The 20,184-nt window shown below is 39.4% G+C and overlaps 2 protein-coding genes across 2 annotated transcripts in view; both read left to right on the top strand.

Moving 5' to 3' along the window:
* Window positions 1–4,033: 4,033 nt before the first annotated feature.
* Window positions 4,034–17,390, top strand: LOC118330324 (solute carrier family 13 member 1-like). Its single transcript, XM_035664815.1, is given in 13 exon segments — window positions 4,034–4,135; window positions 6,197–6,325; window positions 6,675–6,728; window positions 7,320–7,377; window positions 7,539–7,621; window positions 8,133–8,290; window positions 8,621–8,740; window positions 9,983–10,004; window positions 10,006–10,081; window positions 10,744–10,923; window positions 11,143–11,243; window positions 12,948–13,109; window positions 17,280–17,390. Coding segments are annotated over 13 exon segments (1,356 nt in total).
* Window positions 17,391–17,415: 25 nt separating this feature from the next.
* cadps2 (Ca++-dependent secretion activator 2) overlaps window positions 17,416–20,184 on the top strand; it is a gene marked incomplete in the record, with an annotated part of 177,905 nt that continues 175,136 nt past the window's right edge. Inside the window, 1 exon segment of the mRNA XM_035665307.1 lies at window positions 17,416–18,004. Within this exon segment, the coding sequence (XP_035521200.1) occupies window positions 17,666–18,004 (339 nt within the window).

Raw genomic sequence — 20,184 nt, 5'->3', positions numbered from 1 at the left:
TTAGGTTCAATTTTCCACCTATACACGAACAAGATTTAGTATTTTCCCTACATATGTGTCTCTCAAATCAGGTCGTGGATAAATTTCGAGTAACCATTTTTCCTTCGTCCTTCACCAGCTGCCACCACTTCTTCTTTCCTGCATCACTCGCCTTTTTCCCAATTCTTCCCCTGACTCATCCCTTCCATTCCCTACCCTTTCCCATGGCCCCAGGTTCATTGGGTTGACCGAGATTACTCTGTCCTCCGCTACGACTTTTTCCCCCTCGTCCCTGCTTTTCTCTTCGTTCGTGCCTTCTCCCTCCCAGGTTCACTCTCCTTTTCTTCCTTTACGGTCTGCTTTCCCCTTGACCCCCCTACGTTCTCTTTTTTTATTACTCTTTTTTCTTTTCTTCTTAGGTTTTTCTCTTTCCTTTCTCTCCTTCCTCCCTCACAACTCTCTTTTTTTCTTTGCCCTATCCTACCCTCCACTTCCCACGCTGTTAACCCAATTCTCCTCTTGGCTATTCCCTTGTAACAACGCTCTGGGTCCCTTCCCATTTATTCCACCAGCTTTTCCGTCCGTACCCTCCTTTTGGGGCTCATCCCCCCCGTTCTTTCAACTTGCTCGCTCCTTCCCTCCCTCCCTCTTCTGCTTAGGTCTTTTCCTCACCTCCCACCTGCACCCTCCAGTCCTTTATTCCCTCCCTTGTTTTTCCCTTAGTGTTGCTTCTCCTCTTATTCTTTCTCCCTCCCTCTTTTCTTTGTCGCTCACATCTTCTCCCACCGTTCTCCCTCTCTCATTTTCCCCCTGTCCGGTCCTGCCAACTCCTTTTCCTCCTTCTTGAGCCCTTTTCTCATTTCTACTGTGTGGCATGGTTTTTCTTTATTCCCTCCCCTCACTCTTCCCCCTCTCCTACCCTTTTTTTATTCCCTCTCATCCCAACTCCCTTTTTCCCACCCCTGTCCTGCTTCCTCTATCTTTATCTTCCCGTTATTCTGGCCTCCTTCCCTTCACTTTTGGAAGCCTATATCCTTTTCCTTCACCCTACTTTTGTTCGATCCTCTCATTCTCCTCCGCCTCTCTCTCTTCTTCCCCTTCTCACTCTAAAACCTTGAATCAACTTCTTCATTTTTTTCGTCCTTCCCCATCGAGTCCCCTATGTACCTTTCCTTCTTCTCTTCTTCTACTTTTCTCCCTCTCTTGATTCGTCTCTCCGTTCCTCTTCTCCTTCACTCTTTTCGCCACCCCACCTCCTACACTCCTCTAATTCTCCGCCCATTCTCCCTTTCAAATTCTCTATTTAGCCCATGCACCCCACACGATCTCCCACATACCTCTTCCCCCTGCACACACCTCCCCTTTTTGCTCTGTTCTTTCCTCGTTTTTCTCCCGGACAACGAATCCCTCCTCCACTTCTCCGGTACTAGTCGCACACCACATCCAACCCACCTATTCCGACACCCGATTCTCTCACTTTTACTTCCACCACAAACAACTAACTCCTCCTAATCAGTATCTTTCGTTTCGTCGTCCTCACACCCAGCATTTCCTCACCGCCACTTACCTTGGTCTCGCTCACCCAACTTTTCCTTCTCACCAACCCGCCTTTTGTTTTGATTGTTTTCATATTCTTCTCCCCCTCTTTTGCCTCACTCTTATCCCTCTCACTTCCCACCTTTACCGTTTCACTTCACTATTAATCTAGATTCGCTACCTTGTCCGCTTCTCAACCCTGTCTCACCTCAGAAATTATTGGATGCGCCGGGATCCTCTTTCGATACTTCTCTCGGCATCTGCCCACTCTTCTCTTCTACATAGCACCCGACGATCCTTCTTCATTGCATCCCTTCCACCCATTACCCATTTCCATATCGTCTATCATACTTTACTCCTTCAACATGCTCTATTTCCCCTGGCCTACTCGCCATTTATCCTTCACTTATCAACACACACACAACACACACCACTACAGACCTCAGCATACACAACACCTTGCTGATGATGCTCCCCTTACACCACGCCTCCCCTAACGCACAACAAACCACAAAAATTGTACAGCAACTCTTACTCTCCATATTGGTCACCCACAACATCAATTTACAAACAACTGCTCATTCTCATCTGTGAACACAGATCCCCACCTCAAACACATTTAAAAACCTAAGCAATAATTACTTTTCATAATACCAAAGTTTCAATCAAATCTGTTTATTATAAAATCTTTTAACTACATACTCAAGGTTATACCATCTAACTACCACTAAAGATTTCTATACTTAACATTTTTGGTTCACCTAATTATTTAGGGTCTAACTTTTTCACATGTCTAAGGCTCTATATCTTACATCTCGTCACTCCACATGGCCCAAATGGTTCTTAGTATTACCGAGCCTAATATCAAGAAGTAGACTTCTCTCGTCTTCACATTGATATTCTAGGTATACTGCTCTGGACAATTCTTCTGTATGCATTATTAATATAGTTCGGTACCAATTCCAAACTTTGTAAATAACTTATAGCATTTATATCTAACCCTGGGGTTTATTCAAGAAATCCATGCTTATATTTTCATATAAAGTCCCTTGTCTGTTAAAAATATACACACTTTCGCTCGTCAAACCCGATCGGAAATTCAATAACTATTCGACAACGAAAATTAATACGTCCTATTGTACCTACATTGCTCTATGCTATCCTATGTTCAATAATTATAAAAATCTCCTCTGTTGAATACGAGATATACCCCCATGCTTTCATTTTATTTGAAAATTAATCAACATCCAAATATACTCCTAAACCTAAACTAGTGAGCAGCATATGGAATTGTCATTTTACCCCCTAGATCTCTTGCATACTTCTTTGTTACGTATCTACACACGATTTCTTATTCTTTGACACTTTGCGTTCCACTGGAATGGTCTTTTTGATGAAGGTTTTTTCCTACTCAATTACTTCATTTCCGCATCTTTTTTTTCGCATTCAGTGCATTATGATCATCTTATTTAGCTATATTACAATAGAACTACGCCTCAAGTCATACATGCTATCAGCAATCATGCATATTTTGTCTAAGTCTTTAATATTCAGTTGATATAAAGTCTCACATAGTTTAGTCTTGTCGCTGTGACTCTAGAAACACGAGAGTGGGTTCCTTGATTGACACATACTGGGACTCCTCATCTACAGTTATATACTTGTTTTTTGAAAGACATCGCAGTCCTGTTTTCGATTCGATAATTTTTATTACTGTGATTCATTCTCGTTCTAATGTTTATAGAGACTCTAATTAGAGGGGTATATCCGCATCTTGGTAAGGAGTTCAAATTACCTGAATTTCAAAACATAATTTATGAAAGAAAGCAGAATATATTATAAGAATCATATACATATTTAAGGGCATTTATTGTTAACCACTTAGTTTTTTGCCACTTATGTGTCCTGGAAAGTTAAGCAGTTATATCGTTTTTATTATTAATTGGTTTTATACAACCTAATCTTATTTTTTTATTATAAGAGTGGCTCATAAACAGTACCCTTACATACAATGAATATTCATTGAAATTGCTTATCACCACATATCTCATATTTTATAATTGATTTAATGTCAAACGCATATTGGCAAAATTTTATGATTTAACTATCAGGTCATTTGATATTACTTTCAAAAAAAGTTTGATTACATTTTGCATATATTACTGTATTACGTTATTGGCTTTATTACATTTAAAATGGCCAAAATTATTACGTTATTGGCAGGTATTACATTATTGGCTGTTATTACATTATCGGTTGCTACACACATTTATTCAAAGATAACTAGTAATTAGCAAGTAGGTATGGTGTCTTGCTCAAGAAAACAGATGTGAACATATACTCTGTGATCTTAAACAGTTTGAGGCTGGAGTCTCTGAGAAGAGGGTCAGCCCGACACTGTATTCCTGCCAGGTCAACGACAGGTCAGTTATCAGCCACTGTAAAGGCTTTTAGTGTAAAGACTGGAGGAACCTGCAGACGAGAAGAGGAGAAAAAAGAAAAGACAAAGAAAAAGAGAATGCTGAAGAGGCTGAGAAGATTGCTGAACTATCGCAACAACGCCCTGATCGCTCTTACGCCGCTGCTGCTGCCTTCTCTTCCTCCTGTCATTGGGACAAAGGTGGGTCTTTTTTAAACACCATCAACTAGACTAGTGCAAAGGTCAACAGTAATTATAATAAATATAACTGATGAGCTAATGAGCTTTTAAAATAGTGATGGACAAACAGCATCTGATTTATAGTTTGCTTTGTGTTATGTCACACCCAGTTTGTTGCATTTATAGCAACCACTAGAGGTCAATTTGAATGAAGGGTATGTTTCAGTTAGCTGTATGGACATATCCTGTGAGTTTTGTGATGATTGATCATATGGTTGTTGATTGTGGTCTATTTATGTGCTGTGCCATGTCCCTTTTGAAGTTCATTGGTCAATATCTTGAAAACTAAATAAGAACAACCGCTTTATGTAACTTTTGTTAAGCTTGGCCCAGTAATGATGCAGAGAATATTTGGTAGCAATGCTTTAGGAAGACATGCCACCTGTACAGCTTTTCTGGAATCAGTTAGCATAGAATATGACATTAAAGGGATACAGCAGTTAATAAGTAGCGTGTGTGTTACCAAAGACAATACACATGTTCATGAAAAACTTTTCATTTCATTTTAGTCAAGATAATTGTAGATATACCAGGTTTTGATGTTTCTGTAGTGCCCCCTGTAGGTAGAAATGTAGGAGATGTTACACACATTCCCAAATGTGGTTACAGTCTAATATACCATTGAAGAGTTATGGCCCACTGCATAAGGCATGCCTTCAAAAGTTTGGTAACCAATTACAGACAAACGGTAACTGATGCATCTTTTGTTCAGTGTCATCTATAAATGAAATGGTATGTACTCAGTTTGGTGAAGATTAGATGAAATGTGTGCTAAAATAAGCAAAAAAAAATTAGCAAAAAATCCAAAATGGCTGAAATTTTCTTTGTTGGAAATGGGCGTGGCATATATCAGTAACCAATCAGCTTAATCCAAGAAAACACTGTACCAGTATTATTTTGCCACTCTCCACAGTTCACAATTTATAACGTAAAACATGTAATAACTTACCATGAGGTGGTTGCTATAGGTACCACTCATCATAGAATTACATCTCAACCCTTTTGGGACTTGAACCCCTAGTAAACCGACACAAAAACTATAGGGTTTCAGCTCCTTCTTCGGGCTGAAATTCCACTTACTGCTGTATTCATTGCATTTATCCATAGTTATTCATGGTTGTACTTGCTCTCTCACTGGTTGTTTAGTGGCTATTAATGTGTGTATGTATGTAGTGTAGTGTAATGTAAGTATGTGTGTAGTTAGTTATTGTGTGTCTTGTTAGAAGTTTATAAACCTTTCATTTATAAAGAACTTGATTATGTGTGTGTTTGTGTGTATAAAATATATGGTCACTGTACGCAGCAAGAAATATGGCAACCTTCACATCGAGACTAAATTAATTAATTGGCTATCAATTTTCCCTTTTCAGTGGGTGGTGACCCTGAGGTGAATTTAATTTGAGTTAAATTAATTTATGCTTGCTTTGCTATAATCATATGAATGCCCATTAAGCCTCGAACCTCTGTACAGACAGAGCAAAGTTAGTGGTTTTCCCGTCAGTTTTCTTGGAGTAGAATCTAGTGGACATTAGAGGAACTGGGACCACAGACTTACGGGGCCGTTTACACATACAAACTCAAAAACTGAGAGTGATAGGCTGCTATTCATTGTGAAGTGTCCACTCCAATGGAGTGGGGGCCGCTTCCAGTGCTGACACAGGACCGCGATGCTAATCAGTCTTGCCTGCTTCAGCATCATTGTTGTAGTAGAACAGCATCAACAACACGTACCACAAGATTAAAAAAGACTTTAAAACTATTCTGTACTTGGAAAACAAACTGTACGGCGGCTACGTCAGAAAACAGCTGTCCAGTCGCAGAATAGTTATGTGCCACAGAGCTACAGCTCCAGAGACTGGCTCCTACTTTGTATCTGTATGTGAACGCAGCCTTTTAAGCACTAATTCAACTTTGTGGCTCCTGACTGGTGGGCTTCTGGATACGTATATTTTATGATAAACTGATAAATTAAATGTATGCAATATTGTTTTACAGCAATGTCTGTGTGATTTGTCCTTGCAGGAGGCAGAATGTGCCTTTGTAATGCTGCTGATGGTGACGTTCTAGGTGACAGAGGTAATTCATCTGTCCATGACCGCCATGCTCCCCGTAATTTTTTTCCCCATGTTTGGCATCATGAAGTCCTCAGATGTGAGTCCATCTGTCTCTAAGCACTGTTAAATTAGAAAAATGATTCAATGCTAAAAATATGAAAAAGCTAGTCAATCTGGCTACATTTGTTAAAAATAATAACAGCTTTTTAAGTAACTATTGAATATTTGTGTATGCTTTTTTTGTCTTTCTGCATTTTTTTTCATTTATTTACTTATCATTTTCTTCTCAGAGTTTGATTTTGGTTACTGGACAACGGGTTGATGTAAACTACAAATTTACATTAGAAACTGAGCTAAAATGTAAACGATTATTCTCCCTTTATTATTCTCTTCTTGTACAGTATTACTCTCATATTACTCCCTCTCTCTCTGTGTTTCTCCTCCAGGTGGCGAATGAGTACTTTAAAGACTTCCACTTCTTGCTGAGGCTCGTCACCATGGTGGGAGTCAACCCTACATTGTGAGCTATATATAGCGTAAGTGCTATACAAATAAAGTCTGATTGATTGATGAACCACTTATTAAGTATTCATTAATGGATTACCACCATTTAAAATTGCATTATTACCAAATAGAAAAAATAAACCTTGGCCATGGGCATTTTTTACAACTTGGCAACATAAAATGGGTTATTTATGTCTTATAACTAATTAACCATTAATAATATAATAATTAAAAAATATAATATTTAGGCCTGCTCCACTTGAAAAATGTCCTGAAATAACTTCTGTTATGATTTGGTGCTATACAAATAAGACTGACTCTGGACATCGTTATACTGCAGTAACACGTATGTGTACCGCAGATTCATCCAATGAAAACTTTAAACTTTAAACTCCATTTAAACAAGGAAATTCAAAGTGCTTTTAACAGAAAGAGGAACCACAAAAACCAACTGAGGAAGAAACTAAAATCACTTAGTTAGTAAGTACTAAGTAGAATAAAATAGAATAGAATAAAATGCAACAAAAGAAAATACAAATGGAGAAAAAATAATAGAGAAGAATTACAGATTATCCGATGATACCCAGAACAAAGTTATTTTTGCAGAAACTGACAGTCATTTGAAAAAGCTGAAAGAAACTGTGGGTATGTGAAGGGTTGCAGTTTTGTAATGTTGCTCAATGATTACTTCAGAAACTCTGCTGTCCAATTCTGTTGCTTTCACTGTCCCTCTGGGTTCTACTTGTGTGCAGTGTTCATCTTAGTACCTCAAGTATACAGTAATACTGTATTTCTCTGTCTCTCAGTGAGCAGAAAGCATCCAGATGTTCCTCAAGAGACCTTAAGCTGTGTTCAGATACAGACAGTGTCACAGCCCGCTGCAGCTCAGGTACAACAACCACTGAACAGGATGAAAAAAAATACACCTTGTTTCCGTGATATTACTGTTACTGATACTGCAGATTCCTCAACAGCTCTTATTTACCACTGCTGTTGTTACTTCTACTATTGCAATAGTCCACCTTTTTAAATGTCTGTTTGTTGATCCCTCGGATGTTCCCATAGGTCCACATAGGTGTGTCAGATTCACACAAAACCCGGGCCAGAACTATCCCATGCCCCATCCGCAAAATCCGAAAATATGCAACTGCTATTGTGTACTACTATTGCTATTATCCCACACCACTGCCTTCAGTCGATTATTAGAAATGTCATGATCAGTAATAGTCCCATAATGGATACTACTATTACTATTAAAGCTACTGATAACTGTTCCTATTTTTACTATTTAAACTTACTGTGTGATTTGTACTACTACTACTCGCCCTGCTACTACCAGTAGTACTACCATTAACTGGTGCTCATGGGCAATTGCACTCTTGTGCTGTGTTGTGTTGCAGGCTGCTGGATGTCAGCCTGCAGCTCCCAGCAGGAGTAAACAGGACCTGATGATTTGTAAAACTATGTGCATCAGCGTTGTCTACTCCTCCAACATAGGAGGCATCAGCACGCTGCCCGCCACGTCGCCCAACCTCATCTTCTCTGAGTACCTCAACCAGTGAGTGGTGGGAGACATGCTGACTGTATATGTATGAGACGGAGAAAAGGAGACATAAAATACAAAGAAAGGGAATGATAAAACAGACAGTCCTGTAAAGGCATTTGAAGCAACACACAAAATAAATAAGAAGCTACCTAATCCGTGTAAGGGTCGGTATTTGCTAAATATAAAATTGCAATTTAAAATCCCCCTGTGAAGAATGTTTGCTTGGTTCGGTCTGTTGGACAGAAGTAAATTAAAGAACATAAACCAAAGGATTCACAGCGTCAGTGTGCATTTTTTTAAAAATGCAATTAAATTCAGCTCAAACACTGTGTTTAAACGCAGGATTTACCCAAACTGCAACTGCATTAACCTCGGGAACTGGCTCCTGTTGTGCCTGCCGATCAGTGTTATCATGCTGCTGCTGACACGGATATAGCTGTACTGGCTCTTCATCAGCTCAGAGTGAGTTTCAACACACCGTCTGCTCATTTCCACATCATCAGCTTTATCTTCTGCTGTTCTTTCTCTGTTTAATTCCTGTCCATTGATTCTTTATTACTGCTATTATCCAGGGCCACTATGATTAACAATTTATTTTTTATAATGTATCTTTTTGTAATAATAGTAATAATAATAATAAACATGAATTCAATAAAAATCAAGTCCAGTTCCCTGATAAAGTCTGATATGTTATAGTTTATAAATATATTAAAATGTTGTTGATAGGCATAACCCGAAAAAAGGCCCAGTTGAGTTTTATGATGAATTTGAGTTTATAAAAGTTCTTTAAAATAAAATAAAAAATTGTCACTTGCTTTAAAAGGATAATCTTTGGTCTCAAGTAAACCCTTGGTGGTTACATAATATGCTAGAAGACTGAGGCTACAAGTTGTCCCAGGTAAAACATCAGCAGCCAGGCGCCCGGTTGGCTCAGTCGGTAGAGTTGGCGACCCATGTACGGAGTTGCTGCAGTGGCCTGGGTTTGAATCCGACCTTCGGCCCTTTGCTGCGTATCATCCCCTCTCTCTCTGCCCCCCTTTCCTGTCAATATTCGACTGTCGCTATCAATAAAGCCCATAAAAGGCCAAAAAAATAACTTTAATAAAAAAAAAATCACCCTCTACGTGAATCATCAGCTTGCGAGGCTGCTGATGTTTTTTTTTTTTTACTTCTTTGTATTTCAGGGAAGAGCTAGTTAGTCATAGTATTATGAAGGAAAAAAATTAAATGAGTTATTCAGTTTTTAACAACTCTGTTTGGTTAGCTTACATATATTTTTTTATTTACATTAATGTGTTTTTACTTTTTACTTAACATGAGAAAATGAGCTCTAGCTGCTGTGTTTGGCAGACACAGTCATTCTATCTCAGGTTATGTTGTCTGGAGTTGCTGCACAGTGAATATGTGATAACTCTTTGGATTTCAGAAATGTATGCTATGATCACAGACCTCTGTGATTCCTGCTTTCATTTTCAGGCGTGAGTGTAATGCTAATGTTAGCATTAGCTGTGTGATGGTGTCAGACAGGTTAATTGTGAGCACCGCTGGCCTCCGCACATGCTCAGTAATCTTTTCATCAGCCAGTCCGTGCTGTGTGCTCTTCCGGGTACTTTTAACAACACTCAATCATTTGGTTCACTGTGAGCATTTTTTTTTTCACCTACCTCCTGTCTGTGTGTACTGTACACACACTCTCACACACAGCTTCATGTTCCTGTGGCGGTGTGGAGGAGGTGCAGGCTGAGAGAGAGAAAGCCGCAAAAGAAGTGATAGAAGATGAGTACAGGTTGCAGGGACCCATGAGGTGATCAATCATTGCTTCATTACCCATCCATTCAATCATTTAGTTATATATTCATTTTTTTTATTAATGTATTCAATTACACAGTAGGTTCAGTGTTTATGTATGTATGTGCTGTTCCTTCATTCCTTCATTCCTACAATCAATCACTCATTCATTGATTTATTCAGTTACTATTTTCAATAATTGATTCATTCATGTATATGTTCCTTAATGCATTCATTCATTACTACAGTCAGTCAGTTATTCATTCAGTCTCTCATATGTTCAGTAATTATGTTAATTCATTAATTCATTCATTCATTCATCTTTCATATTTTCATTTATTCATATATTCATTCCTTTATATATTTAGATATACACCCAGTGACACATTCATCCATCCATTAATTGATTGTTTTTATGCATTCATTCAGTTATACTGTATAGTCCTTCATTCATTCAATCAATAATATGTCTATTCATCCGTTCAGTTATAAATCCATTCATTCATTTATCCATTCAGTTGTTCATTGATCTGTTTATTCATTTTCATTTATTCATCTATCATGCAATCATACTCTCACATTGATTCTCTAATTTAATTATTAATCCATTCAGCCATCTACTAATCCACCTTCCATTATTCATTCATTCATTACCTCTCCTTTTTGTCCTCCCTCCGGTTCTCAGGAGCTCTTCACTGGGATGGTTTTCCTGGTGATGGTGTTGTTGTGGTAATGTAATTGCTTGTGCCACTTGGTTTGGCCTAATTCCTCTGTTCTTCTTCTGAACGCCACCGTGGCTCTGCTGATGGGTCTCCTCTTCTTCATCGTACCTGCCTACGGGCCCTCCAGAAAATATGGTAAATACACATAACACTAACGTATGTTAGTCTACTGTAAAATCCACATCAGCAGGTAACCATGATGGAGTACATTTACTCAAGCACTACCGTTTTGAGGAACTTTTGAGGATTCTTTGTGTTTAATAATGTACTGTACTGTAATAAAAAATAATATTTTGAACATATTAGCTGTTTAATAACAGCTGTCCCAGTGGTTAACCAGCTTCTGTCTGTCAGTAAAGATGTGAGCAGGATATTTTTTGGAGTTCCAGGCCTCCGTGCCATGGAAAGTGGCCCTGCTGGTTGGTGGAGGCTTCGCACGAGCTGAAGGGACAGAGGTAAGCTGTGTCTGTCACAGACAGTATAGGTACCTTATAAAACTAATTAGTTATAATCATAAGTTAGAGTAATAATAAGTTATTTCTTTGATGATTAATCCATCATTTTTTTCTTTCCTAAAGTGATTTATTTTGTCATAAGAATTTGCTGTAAAATCAGCAGAAACAAAATGCTTATCAGCCGAAATTCTTTCCTTAATAATAAATAAATAAGATGGTAAGATTTCTCCATGTAGACATAAAAGTTTAATTTTACAGTTAATTCTTATCCTTATTTACATACAGCAATAAAATAAATACAGGTAGACAGAAATAACTCATGAAATGGAAATTCAGATGAGATATTATTAAACTAATTTTATAAAACAAATACCTGAGGTAAAGAAAGACACTAAAGGGCATGACACAAGTTTATTTAAACACAAGTCTTTGAGAATGAGTTCTCATTAGAGACTTTAAAGCTGCAGTAGGTACATTTGATCAAAATTACTTGGCATTTGCAAGAATCCACTGTGCCCCTAGAAGCACAAGGAGGAGCCAGAGGAACCTGTTTTTTTCACAGATTATCTGTCTCAAGTATTACTGCTAAAAACACCAGTGACGCTTTTATGCAAGTCTTTTCAGGTAGGTTGTGCCAAAACTCAGACACAGCTACCTTTACTCTTTGACCAAGACACACCAGGCAAAGTTATGCACTCTGATATGACTCATTAGGAATGAAAGGAACTTTAACATAACTTGTTTCCTTGAATGCACTAAAACAGGTTTCAGTCTCTGCTCTACATCATGATATGATTATGTGTCTCAAATCAGAAAATGGTCAATAATAATACATATAATATAATATGTAACAAATGTAATATGCATTGTTAATGGCTCAGTTCAGTCAAATCACAAAAAAATCATATTTTCTCACTTAACCTTAGTGTTTCTACTGTAGAAAAAAAGTTCTTCTATGTCTTTTTATATTGTCTTTAATTAAATCTTTTCTTTAACACCAGTGTACTGTACTGAGACAAACTAATCTTCATTGATTTAAGTACCTGCCTTTGTACAGGACAGTAAGCTCTGTCTTGAGGTACACTATTTTACATTGATTAACAGATCCTTGTGAGCGAACCCTTCGATCTAGTGTAAGGAAAGCCTTACAAACCCTGTATATAATTCTGGCCAGATTCTGGTCAGAAATAATTCTACAGCTTTGCTGTGAACTTCTGTCTCCACTGAATAAAACTAATGTGAACCAGCCACAAAATTGGAACTCAAGGAATTTTTCTTCCACACTAGCCAGTCAGAAAGTTTAGATTTTATCTGCTGAGATTTGGAAATACCGACCTGCCCTCTGACACAAAACCCAGCCTGCCTGACTTGTATCTGCTGCTCACAGCATTGAACAAATACATTTCCAAAAACTCAACAGCTATGTGTCTTTTCAGAAACAGCTTCCCATTTCCTCTGGATAATCCAAAGTTGCATAGAGACTATTTGTCATATTTGAATGCTGTGAGCAACACAAACTAAACTCCATTTACCTTGACTGTATGGAGGCCAAAACAGATATGCTAAAGCCTGGACAAACAAAAGCAAACTATATAGATTAGATACTAGGGAGAAGAGGGGAAATATGTTTTATTGTAGTTTGGATGAGCTGACCCTTTAATCAACATAAACAAATTAAAAACTGGTTCAAACCAGTGTCTGTAGGATTCGGGCCTGTCATTGTGGGTGGCCGAACTGCTGATGCCTCTGGGTGATCTGCCAGTCTTGGGCACGGTCACAGCCTCCTGCATAATCGTCACCATGGTAACAAAGGTGGCCAGCAATGCCGCCACCATCACCATCTTCCTCCCCATCCTCTCTCCTCTGGTAGGTTCACAGTGTTTTGTTTCACCTGATGAAAGATGTTTTTGTATTTTGGTCTGTTGGTAAAAAAAAAATAAAAATATGAATCCATTCATTTATTTTAACGTTTCTCACTAGTTCATCCCTTTAAGTGAAATACAGTGTTTTCTTTACATTAATCCCGACCCCCTGTTTTTTAACGTGTCTAGGCTGTGCAATAATAATAATCTTACGTGTTCATTGCATGCTGCACTGTGCAAATGCGAATCAAATCTTCTTCACAGTCTATGACAACAGGCTTTTTCAGTCAGGTCCACTTGACTGAAAAAGTCAAAGGAAAGTCAAAGGACTTTGCAGGAAGTTATGTACCGGTATATATGGCTCAATATGGCTCTGTTCTGGGACCTCCCTGCCTTTCCTAAAAGTTTGGTTCTAGTGTAGACATCACAGAGACCTTCTCCTGGTTTGGAAACTTGTTGCTCTGAGCTGCTGCTGCTGGCTTTCTGTTGAGCTGACTGTCTGAACTGAGCAGCCATCTCAGAGATGAAAGTATTGACCTGCAGCTCAGGTCTTGTGTAGAAAACCTCTTTACAGTTGGGACACTGACACTGGACATTAATATTCCAGTGATGCAGGGTTGTCCACATGGTGTGCTGACTGGATCAGTGAACAGACAGAAAACAAAAGGAGGAGCACAGACATTGAGCTTCAGATAACAAACAGCTGGCAGCTTAGCCATAATTTAAGAATGAATTTTCAAACACATGTTGACTGGGACGACACAATGAGTAAACAATAATTAGCACAGTACGAGCTTTTATCTTTCCATCTCCATTCTGTCTTTCAATTAATGCCTCATTCTGAATTTCAAGTGTCACTGGATTTATGTGACTGCCAACAACATATTGTAACATTTCGGGCTAATTGGGATCCTGTGAGTGAGCTCATAGAGAGGCTTTGCATCTAAAAATGGCAGGAGTAAATATTCCATTATGCATCCATTTACCCAAAAAATACACCTTGTAGCTCGTACTCAATTCCTTCAAAGTCTTCACTACATATATTATATTGTGTGAGTCTGGATAGACATGGATGTAAACTGCAACTTGACTGGTTGGCGGACCTCCTCAGTTGTCTCTGTTACAGTGACATCATAACTTTTAGTAAAAGATACATCTATTCTGGCACAAAGTACCTGTGGACCACACCATTACAAAAGACAACAAAACAGGTGAGTGCAAGAGTTGATTTTTGGGTCACTATGTTACTACACTCCCTTTAAAGTCCCTTAAGCTTACAACAACCGCCCTATGAGTTCAAAGTTCAGGTCACTGATTGGCACATAATTGGTGTGTTGATTACTATTAGTTGTTGTTTTTTTTTTACTCATTGATACATCATCTGATTGGCTGCAGGTGTACAGGTTCCAATACCAAGACACCATATTCTGCTGCATCTCCTCAAACTCATTTTCTCTAATTGTCCATCTTTTCCTAAATTTTATTAACTAACATGCATGTGACCATTCATCCATTCATTTCCAAACCTAAGCACCATGGTTCTGTCTGGTCTTATTCAACAAATATCATTCGCAGACCCAACGCAGATCCTACTGCCAAGTATTGTGTATGTTGTCCAAAAAACTATTAAAAGTACAATTAAAATCACAGTCATGTTCGGTCATTACCATTTGCACGCACGCCGTAGTTTATTTTGACTGAATCCCATGCACACGGTACTGCTGCCAGAAAAAACTCATGTGGATTAATCCGCCGCTGAAAATAGTCCCTGATAAATGCACTATTTGTGTGTGCCACCGTCAGGGTAGGGAAGTTGGAAAGTATTGAGAGATGGACAAACACATTGTTGGTTTTATTTACAACAAACAGCAGCATTCTCAGTTTCATTGCTTGCTTTTTTATTAAAGCTGAACTAGTTCATAGTTTTATATGAGCAATGGATAAAATAAAAGGCTCACCACTTCTGACACTCTACAGAACCTTTTTGACTCTTTTAGCTCCTAGCTTTGGTTTTTGCAGCACATTTTCTGTCTGGTTCAGTCTCCAGTAGCAGTCCACTGTACACTACCTGCTGCGCCAAAGAGAGACAGACACACTTAGAGATGTGGAAGTAGTGTTTGCTAATATGTTAGCCCCAACTAATTTACAAGCTGATATTTTGTCATTTGTTGTGTTTTCAGCACTCAGAAACTCTTCCCTAAATGATTGTTACAATGAAATAAAAAAATATATATTTTGCTGGAAAACAGAACTCTTACACACGTGTTTCAATGAAATTTAATAAATATACACATATGCCAACAGTGTAGTGCTGCAAATACACTGCACCAACATCAGTTTTATTTCAGGGGTGCAGTATCAGTAGCTGCAGCAGAAGCAGAAAATCTGAATTAAACAAGCCTGGAAATCTTGTTGCTCCTACATGTATTTGCTGCATTGACAGTGTATATAAGATTTGCTGCCTTTTTCTGTATGTAAAGCTCTAATTTGGCTGATCAGTGGTAAATTACACATGAAAAACTCTGACATCTAGTGGCCACAGTGTATCTAAGGCTATTTACGTGTATGAATATGATACACCAAATCTTAATGCAGCAGTCTTGCAATACATTCTTCCTTCATTAAAGGAAAGTTTTGCCTTTCAGAAATGTCTTTTATAAGTTAATATTTCTCATCTTCAGTAAAGTAAGTTCAGTTGGAGGTTTACCGGTGCAAACAGACAAAACAAGTTTTTTTTAAAGTATTTTCTGGGGCTGTTATTGGGCTTTTTTATTGATAGTGACAGCTGAAGGTAGACAGGTAAGGGGGGCAGAGAGAGGGGATGACACGCAGCAAAGGACTGCAGGTCGGATTCGAATCGGTACATGGGACATCAGCTCTACCAACTGAGCTAACCGGGCACCCTTACTTGGAGTTTTATTACTAAGAGACTTACATCTTTAAATGTTTTTCCTCTGTTTTGTCCAATACACTCAACTATCAACGTTGAATGAGTTAAACAAATGTTGCTACCATTTCATGTCAAAACTTTACACCTGACTTGCAAAAGTGGGCGTTCACTTTCACTGTCTGAATTTGAATGTGGCCATCAAGTAATCAGACAGTAGGACTGACACAGGTCTATTGATTAGCCCTACAACAGCATACATAATAGTATCAGTAGTCCTCTGTATGTATAATACTTAAAGTTACAATCAGAAGATTTTAAGTTGTGGTTAATTAAGTAATGAATTAATAAAAGTACATGTATTGATCACTGGGAGCAGGAAGCTATAAATAAGAACATTTGTGATTGTGTTATGAATAAAATTGACTGGCTGTTGCTTTATTACTTGACACACACGTCTAGCTGTTTCCATCTTCCAGATTATGGAAGACATGCATGCATAGTTTCCTTTAAATCTCTTGTGCATATACAAGCGCTAATGGTGGACTCCACCACTGACAAACAACCACTATATGGAGAGATAACTAATACATTTGGTTTGATATATTAAAATATTAAAGAGATGTGTGTAGGATTTAGTGGCACCTAGTGGTCTAGATGCACATAGCAACTCCCTCGCTTCACTCTCCCCTTCCAAGTGCAAAGGAGAAACTATGATGGCTGTGAAACATTCATACGTCCCTATCTAGAGCCAGTGTTTGGTTTGTGCCTTCTGAACTACTGTAGAAACATTCAAAGTTGGTTCAAAGTGGTTCAACACAGTGACCTCCATGGAAGCGACTGGCTGGAGTCTGTAGATATAAAACGAAACACAATTTTTATTTTCAGGTGATTATACATTAATGAAAACATACCAATGAATATTATAATCCATTTCTGCCAATAGATGCTCCTAAATGTCACAGTTATATTCCCAAATGGAATATAATATACAAATGTGTGAGGTTTAGAGGTGCTGGTAAAGGTGGACAGAGCTGAGCTAATTGTTTCCTCTTTGTGCTAAACTAAGCTCAGCTTCTGGCTGTAGCCTACAAATATGGCAGCGCTATTGATCTTCTCATTTGACACTCTGCAAAAAGTAAAGAATTGTATTTCTGTCAAATGATTGATTTCAGGATTTCAGTAAGATATAACATTAAGCACAGTGTATAACGATCTAAGAGTTTTGTGATTCTTGAAACCCAGGCAGAGTGAGACATCTCTCCGCTGTTGTTTCTCTGGTTGCAGCAACAGGTTGCTCACCTGTGTGCTGGAGCGCGTGTCAGAGCGCGCGAGCTCTGTGCAGCAGCCAGTGGCGGCGGTCGCGCGCTGCCATTCCAACAGTCGTCGCGGTTGTGACTGTACGAAGCGCACGCGGCGACAACCTCCAAATATTAACCGTGAAAACTCCGCCCCCCCCAAAAGAAAAAAACAAAAACAACCCGACGTTGCTCTCGGGTTTTGGCTCAGACTCAAACACACCGTCCACCGACCGCAGGAGGGAAGGACTGTCGGACGGTAAAGTGCAGCTGTTAACGCCACGTCGACTAAAACAAACAAAGTAAAGCTTAAACAGTTGTTTCTCTATTTCTTTTGATTTGTCGGTCTGAACCGGAGTTTTAACAGCGTGAACAATGCTGGACCCGTCCTCCAGCGAAGACACCGGCGGGGAGTCGGACCCAGAAGTTGTCCAGGAGGCTCCGAAGAAACCGGCTGCCTCCTCGGCGGGGAAACGGGGGAGCAACAACCGTGCGGGCGGCCAGCAGCGACAGTCCGCCGCACCTGGAGGTCCCCCAGGCAAAGGTGCTAAAGACACTACAGGTGAAGAGGAGGAGAGGAAGGAGCGCGAGCGGATCCAGAAGGAGGAAGAGGAGAGAAAAATTAAACTTCAAATTTATGTGTTCGTCCTGCGGTGCATAGCCTACCCGTTCAACGCCAAGCAGCCCACAGACATGGCCAGGCGGCAGCAGAAGGTGAGTCTGTGCCGCACACTAACACAACATGCACCTGTTGTCTGTTGCATGGAGGGACCCGCTAGCTAACTTCCATTCAAAATGTGTCCGTTCAAAGCTGACTCTCTTACCTGACAAAGTATATTAAACAAAAAAAAAAAAACTACAATCTTTTTGGAGTAATAAGGAGCCCCCGATTTATTCGGCATACATGTGATCCGCAAACAATCGCTGATTTCAATGAAATAGTTTGTTTTCTCTTCGGTTCGCCTGTTGCTTTCACACTGTTGGCGTTCTGAAACACTGCCCCGAAGGCGGCGGCCACCATTGTGATGCGACTGTTAAATTCTGAGTATTTATTAAACAAGCGCTACATAGTGAATAAAATCATTGCCGAATTCAACATCCACTTGACTTGTTTAACCCTAGGTCTTTGAGTCGTTTGTGCTTTGTGTGCCTGCTCGGTACGCCTCAAGTCAACCTTAAATGGAAGGAAATCCGAATAAGGAATCTGATACAGTGGTTTTATTAATCACATACAGTTGGTCTTTGCAGTTTTTCAAAATTGCTTTGAAAAAGAACGTGAACAAAACATGAGTCACCAGAATTAAGCCATTTAAACCAGGTTATCCATGCATGCAGCTCTCATCAAAGCAGAAAATGAGGTACAATAAACCAGTAACAATCACCATTATGTCAAAATTAATGTAAGCACGCTTCCTCTTAAAATCATCCTTGTTTGTGCTATCTGTATTTGTGCCATATCCCCTTCAAGGCAAACATAAACACATGTAAACTGACTGTGGCTTTTCCCTGCAACCTTAAAGTTGCTTTATTGTTTTTTAAAATGAGCATCACCTCTCTGAACATGTCCACGTGTCACAATAACCTTGGGTTTAAATGAAACATGAGGCTGGCATGGCTGTGCATTCAGCCTGAAGTTGTTTTGTCTTAAAAAAATAAAAATAATCCTGAGTCTTTGGCTGCGTTGGATTGCACTGAAGCACCGTCCTTTGCTGCATCGTATTCAAAGGCCATGCAGCATATTTGTTGAATAGCTCTCCCCAGGTTTGTCAATGTTAAATTCAGATGAGTGCTTTGTGCTGTGCTGGAGGGCAGCCTGGACCTAAGGAGCCCTCAGTAATGAAAACAAGCAGGGAAGCCAGTTCTGACTGAAGAACGTGCGCGATCGCCCGTGCTGCTGGGAAGCCTGTTAACGAGCGTCTCGTGTTTGATTTCAATATGCAGACGAGGCGTTCTCATTGAGCGTGTGTGTGTGTGTGTGAGTGATGAATGTGCTCAGACAGAAGGCAGACGTGGGAGTTTATTTGTGCACAAGTGTAAGTTCAGAATATTAAACCCATGTCACATTAATTAGACAAAAACTTGAGATCCAGCAAGAGACATCGGCCTCTCCCTTCCTTTTTTATTTTCACTCCAACTGATGCTGGAACTCCTGCTCCTCCCTGCACTGATTCATAAACAAACAGTGTGAAGTTTCTCATGTTGCAGTACTCCCTGGTGGGAGATGGGAGTAGCACTGTTTGTGTGTGGTGGGTTGCCAGTTTGAATCCCCTGACTCTTCCCTAGCAGACTGCTCTGGATCACAGGATGGAGAAGTCAATCATTCAGGAGAACGTTCCATTGGCAGCAGTGGATTGATCTGCAGAGGAATAGGCCATAAGAGGTACAAACTGACAGGAAGCAGATCTGAGATCAGCCAGTGACTTTACATGCAAGTTGGGACGAGGGATGCTCCATTCTAGTTTGTGAATCAGTGTTAGCGCTAATATTGGCCTTATTAAGGTATTGGCTAGTCCACATTACAGTTGTCTGTTCTGCTCAGTTTGAGGGCTGCAGTGACATAAATCCACGTAAAGCTACTGCTGAAAGTTAAACCTGCACAGTTACATAATGATAAGATGAACTCCATCTTACACAAGACAATTCTACTTTATATAGTTTTTCTCAAAGAGAGCACTTGTGTTACGTCTTATTCTAGCATTGAGTTCAATTCCAGCTTTTAGTGTTTGGTAGGTTTGGTTGGTACCAAAGAAGTATTTGTATCGAACCAAACGAGACACTGAAGATGTTCATTTGGAAATTGTGGACATTTTTTACCACCCAACAACAATTAATACCAAGGAGCTGGTGGTGCAGCAAGAGGCTCCCTTCCTCAGTTGCGATTAGGGGGGAGAAGG

The sequence above is a fragment of the Morone saxatilis genome, unplaced genomic scaffold (assembly GCF_004916995.1).
Source record: "Morone saxatilis isolate NCDOM2014 unplaced genomic scaffold, NCSU_SB_2.0 Contig2, whole genome shotgun sequence".
NCBI lineage: Eukaryota > Metazoa > Chordata > Actinopteri > Moronidae > Morone > Morone saxatilis.
Note: the sequence above shows the minus strand (reverse complement) of the source record. Positions and strands in the feature narration are given on the sequence as shown.